Raw genomic sequence first — 14,763 nt, forward strand, 5'->3', positions numbered from 1 at the left:
ACCATACCTTTTTTTTTCACAAAATAATTAATTACAATTCTCCGTCCAATGTTTAGTTGGCCCAGATAGCTAGTCCTGAGTCCAAGCTAGGGTGGGCCGCGGGCAAGGCCTGGAGTTGGAATTAACCTTCAAGCCCAGGCCGGGCCCAACCTGGTTCACTTTCTTACCAAATTTCCTCAAGTCTAATGTAACCAACCTAAAATCAATCAAGCATAAAAAAATAAGAATGTTTTTTCAATTTGGATTGGGTTCAGGTTGGTCATGAAGCTAACCTTATTTGTCTTTCTTGCTGCGTGGAGGCTTTATCCATTTCCTCGTCCAAGTACTTTCTCCGTTTTCTCTAGGCCAAAACGCTGCGTTTGGTTTCCACCGTTTCCCTAACACCAAAGCTGCTCGCTGCAGTTTTCCCTTGCCCACCACTCAGTCCGTGAAGCTTTGTCGTTTCCGGCAACTGGAAAGAGCGGCAAATAATGAAAGACTGAGAAACGACTGTGAATTCAATCTCATTTCACTGCTTCCTGACCCAAAACGGCGTCGTCCCAGTTTGAGAAAACGACGTCGTTTTTACCTTGGGTTGGAATAAAACCCCTTTCTCATCTGGGTTTTGCGCAGTTGGAAGGCCTCCAACAGCTGAGCTAGTAGCTTTTCAGTTTTCACTACCTTTGATTTCTTCAGAACCCAATTTTCAAATCCCCCTTAACCACCAGACCCTAAATTACTTTCCCCTGTTTTCATATCACAGCGAAGTTTTCCATCCCAATAGGTAATTTTGTTTGGTTTCACTCGTTCCTTTTGTTATTTTGAATTTTTATGGGCAATGTTGTTTTGGGTTTTGTGTTTTTTTCTCTTATATCTGTTTTTTTTGCTAGATTATAGGGTAGAATTTGTGAATTTATAGGGGTTTTAAGTGGAAATTGAAGGTTGTTTGAGAATTTTTTGAGTGTTCATTTCATGGGCTTTGGACTGACGTTTCTGTCTTGGGTTGCTGAAAAAGCTAAGGAAACGAAAAAGAAAGTAGATTTTGAGCATTCTGTTCATGTTCTAAAACATGAAAAGCTTAGTTGCTTTTGGTGTTATGGTGTTTCTTGGTACCCAAACAGGAATTGTTGCAAAATAACTTTGGTGGTGTGGTGACAAATTGTAGTTTAGGGATTATTAGGCATTGAGTAATGTGAAATTCCAGGAAGCAATGCAAGACCTGAATGTATCCTATATGTTTCAATTCTATTCCGAATTTCCTATTTCCTTTTCACTCATTTTCTCATAGGATGTGATAGTAAAAATCTGTTCCCTATGATAGGAAATTGAAGCAAGTTCTCATTTCCAGGGCGGACCCTTCACATTTTCGCTACAGGCGCTTCTCTTTTTCACAACATGCATTGCTTTTCGTACTCTCTACTATTCATAATATCTTGCAGAAAATATGATTTTTCCTGACTGAAATGAAAAACGGAATAGAATTGAAATATAAAGGATTCACTCAAGTTTTGTATAATTTGATAATTTTGTGATAATGTTTGCCTAGGCATCTGTTTTGCAATTTTGACTGCTTTTTAACTCCATGTGCCTGTCATTGTACTGAGATTTTTCCAGGATACCGACACATTATTTTGTAGATTAATTCTGATACCAGTGTTCTCTCCAGATTTCTGTTTTCCTCTGCAAGATTCAAGTTGCCGAAAATGGCAGCAACTGCAGTTTCTGGCCTGCAAATGGCAACAGCAAGGTCCCATATTTCTTCCTCTCATAGAATTTTCAAGGCAGGGGCTGCTGTGCTTGGCACCAATTCTAAAGGGAGATCTTGGGCTAAGCTTGCTAGTGCTTGTCATATATCATATTTCCACCACTTCCAGCATAGTTTTTCATCATCTCCTATAAGATTTGATAAGGTTGTTACAAGGGCCATGTCTGAAGCTAGTGAAAAAAAGCCTACTTCAGGGTTGCCAATTGACTTGAAGGGTTAGTTTTTGAAGATTTTAATGTTATTGTATACTTTCATCCCTTCTGTTTTGTCGTATGGATGCTTGTATTGGAGGCGATCTACCACTTTCTCCGGATTTGTTTTTACTTAGCATTGTATGCTCTTACTATCATTTTACAATTGTAAGTGGGAACTTCGAAATTTAAATTCATAACCTTATGAATTTCCTCTTCTTGATTTATCCCTTGCTTTGGGTGTTCTCAAGTGGAAGATAAGCACAAGTAAGAATCATTGCTGTAGTCAATGGTTTTGCATGAAGAATTAATGAATTGACCTTGAAACCAAGTGTTACTGAACTTCTTTCAGTCGTGGTTTCATTGGATTTCTAGTTTTACTTCCCCGGAGAAAATATTATGAGTCTGCATGCCTTTGATGTGCTCTTCTTGGTTTGTGATTTCAAATTTAAGATATTTGTGACCTTGATTATTGATAAGACACAAAAAATAAGATTACCTCTTCAACTAAAACTGGGATTGCTATCTGTAGGTAAGAGAGCCTTTATTGCTGGTGTTGCTGATGACAATGGATATGGTTGGGCAATAGCCAAATCTCTTGCAGCTGCAGGTGCTGAAATTCTTGTTGGCACATGGGTTCCTGTAAGTAAATTAATGATCACATATATCATTCTCTGCTTTAATCACAGAGTAATCTGAGCCATGTCAAACCATTGGATTACTAACTGGGAAGCTCCTTGTGTAGGCATTGAACATTTTTGAAACCAGCCTACGGCGTGGGAAGTTTGATGAATCACGCGTGTAAGATGTTAGACTTAGGTTTCTGTCAAATTTAAATGGGAATAAACAAAAAGTGGGCTCTTCTGATGGAATGTTTAATGTTTTAGGTTGCCAGATGGTTCTTTGATGGAGATCACCAAAATATATCCTTTGGATGCAGTTTATGACACCCTTGAGGATGTACCTGAAGATGTAAGAAAGAAGTTTATTGTCCTATAATAAATATGAAAAATGGTCAAGTGCATCCTCAGTATATCATTGTTTTATGAGTCTATGCAGGTAAAAGCAAATAAGCGTTATGCTGGATCCTCTAATTGGACTGTTCAGGTATATACTCATAATTCTACTCTCTAAAATGCATGTTTCTTTTCTTTCTTTTTTGTTTTGTTTTTTTCTTTTCTCTGGTGGGGGGGGGGGGGGGGGGGGGGGGGGGGGCACTGGTAGGTTTCCTTTTTTGGGTTCAAGCCTCCTGAATTTGACCATGAGTTCTCGATTAAGTTCAAGGACTTGCTTGTCTAATGTTTTATCCATGTTTTGGAAATTTCAACAAGCCAACAGTTGTCATTGCCTTCTAATGACATTGGACTATCAGAGAATGGTCTCCAAGCCTTGGTCCTGTATAACCTCTAAACAAAAGTTGACCATGAAGGATATTTGTGAATTGTCTCTTATGCTGACAAATTCTCTTCAAAAAATGGTAACCTTATTCTTGAGAAGAATGGTAACTTTATTATCCATTATCATGTTTTGGGTGTTCCATTAGTGACAACGATACACAGTGCTTGCCTAAGGGTTCCAACTTTTGAAACTCATCCTTAAGACTATTTATGGACTATGAGCTGACATGAAGATCAGTGTGATATATATAAATTCGTCCAGTTCTCAAGTTTATGCTCTATTGACTGAATTTGTTTGACTATCATTAATCGTCAAGCGAAGTCAAATCTGCTTCAGGAAGTCTTTGGATTACATATTAGGTTTCCCTGTACATGGGAAAAATTGATCATTATACTAATTGCTCCTGATCGTCATCACATGAATCATGCTCGTAGTTTTCTTCATGGTTTTTGCAAATATCTTGCAGGAAGTGGCCGAATCCGTGAAACAGGATTTTGGCAGCATCGATATCCTTGTGCACTCACTTGCCAATGGGCCGGAGGTACTGTTTTGCTGGTTGTGATCTTATCAGTTGACCATTCATTTTGGTACTTTACAAGTAAACATCTCTTAAATAGGTGACCAAGCCTCTGTTGGAGACATCCAGAAAAGGTTATCTTGCGGCAATATCTGCATCAAGTTACTCCTACGTTTCTTTACTCAAGTGTTTCATTCCTATAATGAACCCAGGCACACATCTTTCCCCATACTTGTTCTGTGTTCCCTTCCCATCCGTTTTTTCTGAACTCTACTTCCTTTTTTACGGTGGTAAGTTATACTGTTGCTAGATTTAATTCTTGCCATGTTGCTATTACAGGTGGATCTTCAATTTCTCTAACATACATTGCTTCTGAGAGGATCATTCCAGGGTATAGCCTGTTGCTTTATTTCCTCCATCTTCATGTTTTGACGAGTACCACTTCTCGTAGGATCACATAGTGTTTAAATTGTCACCTGCAGATATGGGGGAGGCATGAGTTCAGCCAAAGCCGCTCTAGAAAGTGATACACGAGTGAGTTTTCTTTTCTTTTCTACCCAAATATTCTCTTGTGCATTTTTCCTTCTTTCTTCCTTTAACTGTGTTTGATATGATTGTTGTGTGCCTATTGCTTTACCCAGGTGCTTGCTTTTGAAGCAGGAAGGAAACACAAAATCAGAGTCAATACGATATCTGCTGGTACATTGCTCATTCTTTTTCTTTTGTTGTTTTGCACACTATTTTTTTAAAACCATGCAACGTGTCCTTCTCATGGCCCCCTACATCCTCCAACTGCAGCATGTGATCCCAATGCTCTGCAATGGGCATTGGGATACATGATTTCATCAAAAAGGTGAACCCATCCAAAAGATGTAATCATATCATATATTCATCTATTAGCAAGAGGATCTTGATTCTATTGGTTTTTCTGAGATCTTCTATAGCTGCCAATTGTCAATCAATTGATCAGTTTCTCCAGGTGGCTATGTTTCTGTACTTTGTTCCCCCTGTCAATAAAGTAGAGGGAACTCAAGCTGAAACTTCCTTGGGGTTGTTTGTATTTGACATCTATTGATCAAATTCGATTTATGATTTTCCTCAACATGTTAATTACTCTGTGCTACACCTAACTCAAGTTTCTCTCCATAAAAATATCAGGCCCACTAAGAAGCCGTGCTGCAAAAGCAATTGGATTTATTGATACAATGATCGAGTATTCGCTGGCTAATGCACCTCTGCAGAAAGAACTAAGTGCAGGTGGGTTACTGAAAACCCTTTCATGCCTTTGGTTTATATGCTCATTTCATTATTTATTGTCCTCTACCATCATCGTTAATCTGAATAAATCAAATGGAACAGATGAGGTGGGGAACACTGCTGCCTTCTTGGCATCACCTCTGGCATCTGCCATCACTGGTGCTGTCATATACGTCGATAACGGTCTGAATGCAATGGGTGTTGGACTCGATAGCCCAATGTTCGCAGACCTCAACATTCCAAAGGACAAGCACTAGAGGTTTTAATGCATCACCTCTGGCATCTGCTGTCACCAGCACTCTTTGTTTGCATATTATGGGCATCATCAATGGATAGCTCTGTCGGCATCACCCATTTTTTCCATGAGGATTTGTATTTTTTTCTGTAGGAAGTCTCTTCTATGATAGGACTGGGAAGGAGGTAGATACATAATCTTAATTCCCCGTTGCATTCAATGAAAACCTCTCAGGATTTCAGTGCATAGAAGTAGTCATCATCCATATTAGACTCTTATCAACTGAAAACAGCAGGTGTAGACAGAGAACAAACTTGTATTGCAGTTAATAGATCAAGGTTCTCCAAAATGCTCATTCTTACACAGGAGTTAAAGCCCAAACAAGGTGCTCAAAAAGTTGAAACCATCTCAGTGGGAATATCAGCTAAAGGACTTGCTCTCTTGCTACCTATATACATGACAAAAAACTCAGCAGCACACAACAAATCCGCATCTGGCTACTGATCACAAAAGGAAACTTGTATATACATGATTACAAGTTTGACTAGCTTATGATATAACTTGGTGAAGCTTTCGTTTACATCTCCGACCTGCAGCATCTCCTGTATCAGGGTCCTCTTTTACGACTAGTTGTTCTTGTATGACAAGGCCACAATTCCTGGAAAATTTCTTGATTGGTGTTGCGTGAAGTGTATCTTGGTAATCATTAGGTGCCAAGCCTGCCTGAGATGCATTCAGGCCTTTTGATCGATCCCTGTGTGGCATTAGCTCTTCCCCAGCTGGCACCAAGTCCATCATCAACTGCAAGCCATATATCATTCAACATAAGCAGGTGTAGGAAGATAATTTTAAGTTAACAGACAATCGGCAAATGCAAAGCTGAAATCTTAACACGATCAAAAACAGGTTCCTTTCCTAAGATTAAGTATTTCAATGGTCTAACATTGATGAAGCTCGAGATGTAAACATATTGTGATACATCAATGCCAATAAACAGCTGTAAGTTAAGGTACTGGAGAACAAAGGACTCAGGTTTGATGCTCAGAAGCAAGGAGTTCCTAGTTAAACTGAACCATCAGTTAAGAAATGAGCATTTCTGTTATTACCTTCCAGTCTTTGAAGTCAAATCTGAATACAAAATGCGAGTAAACCACCTCTCTGGCAACCACAGAACTAGCAGCGGGAGCATTCTTAGGTGCTGCAGAAGAAAACAACAATGATGTTAATGGGGAACACAAATATGATCAAAACCCTAAATGCTATTTGACCAGATGTGTCTTACAGACTAAATGTGAGCCATTCTCATCAACAACTACTTCAGCTCGTCCATCTTTGACTAAGAAAGACAGAGCAAACAAGTTCTCCACTGTCCGCGCAAAGGACTTCCTGTTCAACATGAGGCTTTCAAGCTTGACTTGCTTCTTCCTCCTCAGAATCTCAAACATGGTTGCCATATTCTTGTCAGTATCCGATCTGTGTTCTTCCCCATAATTATTAAGCTGTTTCATATGACCAAGAAATTTACTTAAATTCACGATGTTGAAATAACCTGATGGACTCTATTTCATACTTCAAAGTCCTGTCATATTAAGATCACTCATGGGTTTTCATCTGGCACTACTAAGAAGACAATCCAAAAATCTACTTCAAAATAATATGACAAATCAGAGGAATAATCCTAAGCAGGAGGCTGTCTATAATAAGAGTTTCTAAAATTTACATGCAAAGTCCATCAATGACAAGTTACAAACACAGTACTTGGAATAGTTAGCATTGAAGCTAAGCTAAAGAGCAATGCCATACCTCTTCAGGTCGAGTGCTTTCAGTAGGCTGCCTCGAACGCTTTTGATGAACAGCAACTTTCCTTTGCTTCAACTCAGTGTTCATAGGTCCAAGCCTTGAGAAAACAAAACAAAGCAAAAGCAAAGACAATAGAACCAAGCCACAAGTGAGTGTAAAAAAATAAAAGATGCAGACAATGACCAAAGGCAAATCCTAACTAGCTTTCTGATAAAAGGGTCCTCCTAAGAACTCACATGGTGCAACACCCTTGCCCTTTTCTGAAAATGGGTGAAACAACAATCCCAATTTTTTTCCAGTGGATTCGAGGATTTTCTGTGGTGAATCCTCCTCCATGTTGCCCATATTTGCTGAGGAAACATGTTACTAAGTCGGATGGTGTAACACCAGCATTGGTCTGTGACTTGACAGAGGTCACCAAGGTGTTAGCAATGTCCAATAGAGCCTCTGCATCTGCAACTTGCTCTCTTGGCTTCTGAACTGAAAACCCAATTGGATGGACAATTTTTTAGCATATTTGTCATATCATAAGAAATAAATTGATTAACAAACAACATAAGTAAGAAATATTATGACTCTTCCAAATTGAATTGATAAACCAATAACCTGTTAACTGCATGAATCATTGTGACTCTTCCAACAAAATCTCCAAAACTTACCAATCAAATAACCTGATTCAACAAGGTTTTCTTTCTTTCCTCTAGAGCTCCAAGATGATGATATTATTTCAATTACTAGCAAAAATGTAGCATCCATTGATTCAAGTGTGGTCCTATATGGCATGCTTTTCAAAAGGCTCCTTGATCAATTCACTAATATTATGTTTGGTTTTTAAAAAGTACTGAGAAAATAAAAAGAAAAGAGTGAAGAAAAATGATTTTTTTGCATTTAATTTTAAAAATCAAATTATAATTAAAGTTGATTAAAAATTTATACGTTTTCAAACCATTTAATCTTTATATAAAAGAGTTACAATAAATAAAATGCGTTTGTAGCATGACATAAAATAGTTTCTTAATTTTAAATTCGTTTTTTATTTTATTAAACTATTGAATCCCAATAGCATCAAGGAACCGGAAAAAGAAACTCGTAAATTTTCATACTTAATGCTAATAAGAAGGAAATTTAGAATTTGTTCCACTTTCCATCTTTTCTTTATCCTTTCCTGACTTCCAAACAAACCTTAATATATCATTTAATAGCAGATAAAAATAGGAAAAATAAAATAATGGAAGTCAATTAAATATTTGAGTCCCATCTTTTTCATGATCTCAAGCATTATAAAACTATTCACTGAAGTTGGGTGGATCCTACTAGTAACATAAAATTTGAACTTCTGCTCTATATATTTTCCCAGCAACCAAACACAAGAAGTAGTTGGGTCAATACAGGAAAAAAATTGTCTTTTACCCCGACTCACACCCAAAGTTTAGAACCTTTCCGACGAAAACATTTCCGGAAACTACTTTCCCACAAAACAAACAAAAAGAAATGAAAATTAAATGTGTACCCCAGAGCATCACCGAATTTAGAAATCCCTTTCCCCCGATATTAGCCTTGTCCCTCTTTATATCCTAAAAAGTTAAATTATTCTCAGCAAAACTCTTACCTGGAAATTGATTTCCCTTAAAACAAACAAACCCATACAAAATCACACTTAAAACACAAAAAAAAAAAAAAAAAAAAAAAAAATTCAATACCAAACTGATGCAGGTTCTCCACTTCGCTAATAATAGACTTAAATTTATCGGAACCTACTCTCGATATATCATCTCTTTTATCTGCAACAACAAAAACAAAAACGAGAAATTAAAAAAATTAAAAACGACGGAGATAGAAAAATTAAAAAAAAAACGACAATAAATTAAAATAAATACCACTGATCAGATTCTTCACAGCTAGATATCGAGACCGAAGAACTCTCCGATCCGCCGTGCCTTGTTGACTGTGACGGGTCGACTCCGTGTCTTCTGAGTGGAGATTTTGATTCCCCTTTCCTGGCTTCACTTCGCTTTTCGGAATTCTTTTCATGGTTTTGATTTATGCCAAGACTTTTTTACGAAAATGAAAACAAACACAACAAAAATCCTAAAAGAAAGTGTTTCGAGTGTTTTTTTTCAATTTGAAAACCAGAAGAAGGAGGATTTCAGAATCGAAAATGTGTTGTTTTTCTAAGTTGAATTGATTTTTTCTTTTTTAAAGTGTTTTGGGTTCGTTTTTGAAGGCTTTGGGTTTGTAACGGTGGGTTAATTTTGGAGGCTACTTTCCCGCGTATTTGAAATTTACAAAATCTCTTTCTTTCTTTGCCTTTTTTTTTTTCCTATGTTTTACTTTTGTTTTGTCTTCATTTTATTTATTTATTTATTTATTTTTATTTTTTATTCATGGGGAACTTGTAAAATACTAAAATCTCTTTCACAACGTTTTCTAAAATAATTTTAAAAAATATTTTTTAAATTGATTTTTGAAACAAAATTATGTTTTAGAAAGCAGTTGCCATTGCCTTAAGCATAATATAAATGTTCATAGAGTATTTTTTTTTTGGAATGATTTATAAAAAACATTAAAAAAAAAATGTGTAGACCCCCCATTTGGGGCCATTCGGCCAGCTGCTCATTTTGCCACGTGGAAGAGCCTTGCTCCACCACGTGTCTTCTCTTGAGAGGCTGGTGCAAAATCAGATGATGCTTTTAGGATGCCAATGGAAGGTTGACAGGTGGCATGAGGATCTGCAGGCCGTTGTCTTGAGGAGCGTTTTCTGTTATTAGCAGAGTAGTGGTGCAGGGGTAGAAGGTGGCTGCAGAGATGGGTTGGAGGGGCAAATCCGGGAGAGAAAATGGATATGGTCCTTGAAGAGGAAGGTGGCAGGGAGCTTTACCAGGAGGGGCAGGAGTTTTTGTTTGGTTACTTTGGGGTAGAGAGGGAGATCCGAGAGCTGTTAGAGAGAAAAAGTGGGAAGAGAGGAGGGCTCCGGCAGTGAAAAGGGCAGTCTGAAAAAGGGAGAAAAGGAGAGCAGAGATACGGGAGAGAGGGGCAAGCTAGGTAGAGGGGAGTTTGAGAGAGAAAAACAGGGGAGGCTTGGCTGCTTTTGGAAAAAGGAGCGTCTCCTGCAGGTTGGAGGGGGGCTTTTGTTGGATTTTTTTTGGAGGGATAGCAGAGAGAGCTTGAGAGAAAAAGAGAGGAGATATTTTGAGTGTGTTCTGAAGCTTGAGGGAGGGAGCAAACTAAGAAAACAGGGGATTTTCTGGAAAGAGAGAACGGAGAATAGCTTGAGAAAAACAGAGGAGTTTTCGGGAGAGAGGTGAGAGTTTCTAGCTTAGAGGAGAGGCTACCGGAGAAGAGAACAAGGAGCTAGCTGGATATTCAGAGGTTGGGGGGCAGACTGACTTTCTGAGGTAGCTTGGAGAGCTTCCATGAGAGCTTGAAGTCAGGCGAGCTTTCGCTTGTGAGGAGGTTTTTCAGGTATGGATCCTATTTGTTATCTTCTTTGTTTTGGATTCTGGATATCATTTCTTGTTTTGGGTATGTCTTTCCAGGTTGTATTTTTAGCTTTCAATGATCTCTGAATTAACCATGGATTCGTTGATATTCTTTTTATCATTTTCCCTTCTTGGCTTCGTTGAAAAGCAATTTGAATCTGTTTTTTTTTTTTAGCTTCATTGTGGGATATCTCAGAATTTACTCTCCTGTTTTATATGAACCCATAGTCTCCCAATCCTCTTGTAAGCCCGTGGATGAAACAATGAAACAGGGTTTCACTCATTTTCTGTTTTTATGCTCTGTTTTTATAAAGGCTCTTTTCATGTTTTCCTCTGTTCTTAATTGAATGGGACATGAGAATGGTGTGACTTGGTTTGGTTTTGACGATGGATTTCCTGAGATGGAGAATTTCCAGCATATTATGGGCTTGAAGTCTCGGTGAGTAATTGATGGGGGAAATGATTTTGAAAACGACAGAGCAGAAAAACTTGTTTGAAAAGGCTTTAGAAGACCAGGTTGGGATTGATTCATTCGCTTGCAGTATGCGTGTCTCATCACTAGGGGACGCGTCATTTGATATCTCCAATGAAGAACAAGGTCAACGCCTCAAGCTTGATTACAGTCCATGTGAATATATTCCACTACAGCGAGCTGCGTGTCTAAAAAAATGATTTGGAGGTTAATTTCTTTTCACCTCATACCCATTTCTCTTCTTTGCTCATCAACCTAAGCTCCCATGCAAACACATCATTCATACCCATATCTGCCACCCATCCCATCCTTGGTCCATTTGTTGCTTGACTTCCGCGTATATGAGGCCCCATGCATGTGCCTATTCCCAATTCCTCATTCTTTTGTCTTTCACGCCCATACCCGTCAGTCATCATCCTTACCCATTCTTTCCTATCTACCCACACTCACTCCCTACCCATAGGCACGGGAAATATTTCGCCACGTTTCCCTTCATTCCAATATTCCAATAATTTCATTCACCGCTTTCTCCTCTTATTCTCCTATTCACACAGTCTACAAGCATGTCTATCGAATGGCGTTTTCATTAGCACAAGGCGAACAAGGCTGCTTGTAGTTGAGAACAGGTTTCAAGGGGGTTATAAGAAGAACACGGTTTGAAGAAAGGGGTTGAGGACAAATGGTTGCCGTTGAGTGATGCATGAGTCTAATCTCAGCACTAAAAATAAAGAAAAAGGAATTTTCACCACAAGATGCAGTAATTATGGTCCACATGAGTTTCAGAGCTTATCTGATACGTAGATCTCAGGCTCTTCGTGCCCTTCGAGACCTGGCAGTCGCTAAGGCCAAGTTGAAGGAGATCAGAGTATTGTTTAACAATTGTCGCCATCGTGTAACTGGTGATGCAGAGGAGCGCCAGAGGATCTTTGAGAAGATCATGGTCCTGCTCATACATGTAGATGATATTGAGGGAGCTGATCCATGGTGTAAGAATTATAATCTCCACCCAAAAGAGACGCGACTGCAAGCGACAAATGAGGTTGACTGGTCTTGTGGCAGGCAGTAAATCTTCTGGTCAGAAGGTTTATGGAATGGAGTGTGATTGGTGATTTTGTGGTGTTGTTTGCTCGTGACAGTGACTCAGTTTTCGATTCCAAGACTGCATGGCTATCTTTTAGCATGCAACTAAGGGGACACGCACCATCTCCCATTTCATCATTCCATGATTTTCAAAAATAATTCTTTTAAACCTCATTTTGTTAATAATTCCTTCAATTCCGTTTTCTTTTAATGATTGCAAACTTCTAAATTTTTCATCCTTAGAATTTTAGGCCATAAAACATCCTGCTTCCAATAAAATTTGGTCGCCATTTTCTTTCCGGTGATCCATTTTCAAATTCTCTTTGATTTTCTAAAATATTTTAAACTAAGCAAGAATCAAATTTTGTAATTCCGAATAATGGAAATTATGGAATTAATTCATGCAAAAATAAACGGGCTTTGGTGGGGGCCCCACATATGTGAATTGACGATTGATTGATTGTTTGATTGATTTACTGATTAGTTGATTGGCTTTCCCGGCATGATTGATTTGCTCTGTTCTTGATATGCGCTTAATTATATCTGTTCATAATTCACTAACCCTGTTCCATGATAGCGCGTTGCTGTTTGCCGCCCAGGTGCGCATCTATTCATATTTCGCCTATTCTTTATACATGCTTTACTTCTCATATTGTGCATGATCGATTTGAGTATTCATCGTTTTCCTCATTGATTGCCATGTTAGATTCATTCTATTAGTAGAGACCCGACTTTAGGGACTTAGAGGGGTGTTACGGTCTTTACCGTACCTTCCCGATGAGTAACCTGACCCCCGAACCCGATCCGGTTTTCATAGACCGTCTTTTCCAAAATAAGGAGTCACACTTAAGGTTTTTCTTTCTTATTTTGTTTACCCTTTAAAAATAAAACAAAAATAAGTGGCGACTCCAAGTCATTTTTCAAATAATCAATAAAAACCATTTTTTAAATAAAAATGAGTTTCGCCATCGAGTGAGAAACGCATTCGAGCGATCGAAATGCGGGGTCCACAAAATGGTTAGACTCTTGTGTGATAATTGTTTTTAAAAGCGATTTTTTTATTTTTAAAAAATAAAATAGTTTTTTTTAATTTAGAAAAAACATATTGAGTAAATTTTTTATAAAAATAGTTTTTAATAATTTATTTTAGAAAGAAGATATTTTTTAGATGTTTTGGGTTTTTTTTTTTATAATATTTTGCATAATAATTATACAAATAAAAATATTTTAAAAACTTTTACATTATACAATAATATGTAATACCTTCTTTATAATATTTATCAAGTATTTCTAGTAACTTTTCTTATATTATAAATACACTTGAAAAAAAAACTTTAATTTGAATGGTAAAAATAGTACTTATGACAAAAAAATATATAAAATGTTAATTATTTTTATATAACCGTTAAAAATTTGTATTTTATAAATTTCAATTCCTATTTTGTGACTTTTTTTTCATACAAGTGTATAAAAAGACACTTTTTCCCATAAATTATCTTATTCTTATATATTTTATTTACTTGAAAAGGTAATGGTATTTAGATTTTTTTTTTCCCGAATTAATTAAGGTTGTGAGAGTTAAAATTACTTAGGAAATTATCTTTCTTGTAATAATGGAGCTCTTGTTGAGCTTTTTGTTTTGGCAAACCTTTGGTCACTTTTTCACTTACATTAATTTATCCTATTGTTTCCTTAATCATCCATTTTTAATCATATATGCCTTTAAAGAAATCTAAAATTCAAAATTATATCTAAATTAAATGATGTTTTAAAACTAGTAAGAACATATATATTTCACATTTATGCCTATTTTGAGGGTTTATTCCAACTGAATGACACTACTCTTCAAATTAATATCATCTATCTTTGAACTTTCCATCGCACAATAAATTATATTTGTATCATCGAATCTCTCTTTACATCCACATGAATTATGATTTTAGGAGAAACCAGTTTTTAATTTAAAAATAAAAATTTAAAAATAAACAAAAAATTGTAAAACAGATTTCACGTATTTTCTTTTATTTTCATAGATTATTTTTAGAAACAACTAGAAATACGAGAAATACTTAAATAATGTTTGTATCATATATAAATGCACAATACCTTCATCAAAAATAAGGTTTTTTAAATATATATATATATATATATACACTTGTCTCACATCTCACTTTCCAAATAAAATTTTGTTCATAGAGAATTATTTTTAGGAACTATTCCTAATGACTATTTTTAAAAACTATTCTAAAAAACAGTTTCAAACAAGCCCTTTCACTCTTTTGATCTTCATAAAACTTTAAGACTTTAAATACTCTAAATTCTACATACCTCCAAAGTTTTCCACGAATATTTCGAAGGTTTTCACGTTTGTTTGGAATTTGATAGACGCATGCAATTTTAGAGGCCTCCATTCAACAAAGCTCTAAAAATGTCCTAAAGAGATTTCCAAAAATCTTTTATATGAAGTCTCTCATTAAAGGAGTAAAAAAGAGAAAGATAAGAAATCCTTCCCTAAATACAAAATTAAAGGATGAGAAATCATCCATATGAAGTCTTAGTTGAACAATAAAACTAAGGTCTTGTTTGATAA

General features: G+C 36.7%; 2 protein-coding genes across 2 annotated transcripts; one reads left to right on the forward strand and one right to left on the reverse strand.

Moving 5' to 3' along the window:
- Positions 1 to 257: 257 nt before the first annotated feature.
- On the forward strand, positions 258 to 5,691 carry LOC100241680 (enoyl-[acyl-carrier-protein] reductase [NADH], chloroplastic). The gene is made up of 13 exons (XM_002285589.5): positions 258 to 763; positions 1,646 to 1,959; positions 2,468 to 2,577; positions 2,681 to 2,736; positions 2,823 to 2,907; positions 2,995 to 3,042; positions 3,800 to 3,874; positions 3,951 to 4,062; positions 4,190 to 4,241; positions 4,333 to 4,384; positions 4,492 to 4,549; positions 5,009 to 5,107; positions 5,210 to 5,691. The coding sequence occupies exons 2-13, from the start codon at positions 1,683 to 1,685 to the stop codon at positions 5,362 to 5,364; spliced, it is 1,179 nt and encodes a 392-aa protein (XP_002285625.1). The 5' UTR covers positions 258 to 763; positions 1,646 to 1,682; the 3' UTR covers positions 5,365 to 5,691.
- Positions 5,665 to 9,513, reverse strand: LOC100258687 (non-structural maintenance of chromosomes element 4 homolog A). Its single transcript, XM_010653010.3, has 7 exons — positions 9,020 to 9,513; positions 8,843 to 8,923; positions 7,379 to 7,622; positions 7,146 to 7,239; positions 6,625 to 6,841; positions 6,449 to 6,540; positions 5,665 to 6,143 (listed from the first exon to the last, which is right to left on the reverse strand). Exons 1-7 carry the CDS (start codon positions 9,171 to 9,173, stop codon positions 5,892 to 5,894), a joined length of 1,134 nt encoding a protein of 377 aa, XP_010651312.1. The 5' UTR covers positions 9,174 to 9,513; the 3' UTR covers positions 5,665 to 5,891.
- Positions 9,514 to 14,763: the final 5,250 nt, after the last annotated feature.

This window comes from Vitis vinifera, chromosome 6, assembly GCF_030704535.1.
Source record: "Vitis vinifera cultivar Pinot Noir 40024 chromosome 6, ASM3070453v1".
Classification (NCBI taxonomy): Eukaryota; Viridiplantae; Streptophyta; class Magnoliopsida; order Vitales; family Vitaceae; genus Vitis; species Vitis vinifera.

Bases quoted from the DNA above. Each gene is read 5' to 3' on its own strand.
- LOC100241680 (XM_002285589.5), top strand. From the start codon at position 1,683: ATGGCAGCAACTGCAGTTTCTGGCCTGCAAATGGCAACAGCAAGGTCC. The intron at 3,043-3,799 runs GTATATACTCAT...AATATCTTGCAG, and splicing joins CCTCTAATTGGACTGTTCAG to GAAGTGGCCGAATCCGTGAA. The intron at 4,242-4,332 runs GTATAGCCTGTT...TGTCACCTGCAG, and splicing joins TCTGAGAGGATCATTCCAGG to ATATGGGGGAGGCATGAGTT.
- LOC100258687 (XM_010653010.3), bottom strand. From the start codon at position 9,173: ATGAAAAGAATTCCGAAAAGCGAAGTGAAGCCAGGAAAGGGGAATCAA. The intron at 6,842-7,145 runs GTATGGCATTGC...CATATGAAACAG, and splicing joins AAAGCACTCGACCTGAAGAG to CTTAATAATTATGGGGAAGA. The intron at 6,541-6,624 runs GTAAGACACATC...TTTCTTCTGCAG, and splicing joins GAATGGCTCACATTTAGTCT to CACCTAAGAATGCTCCCGCT.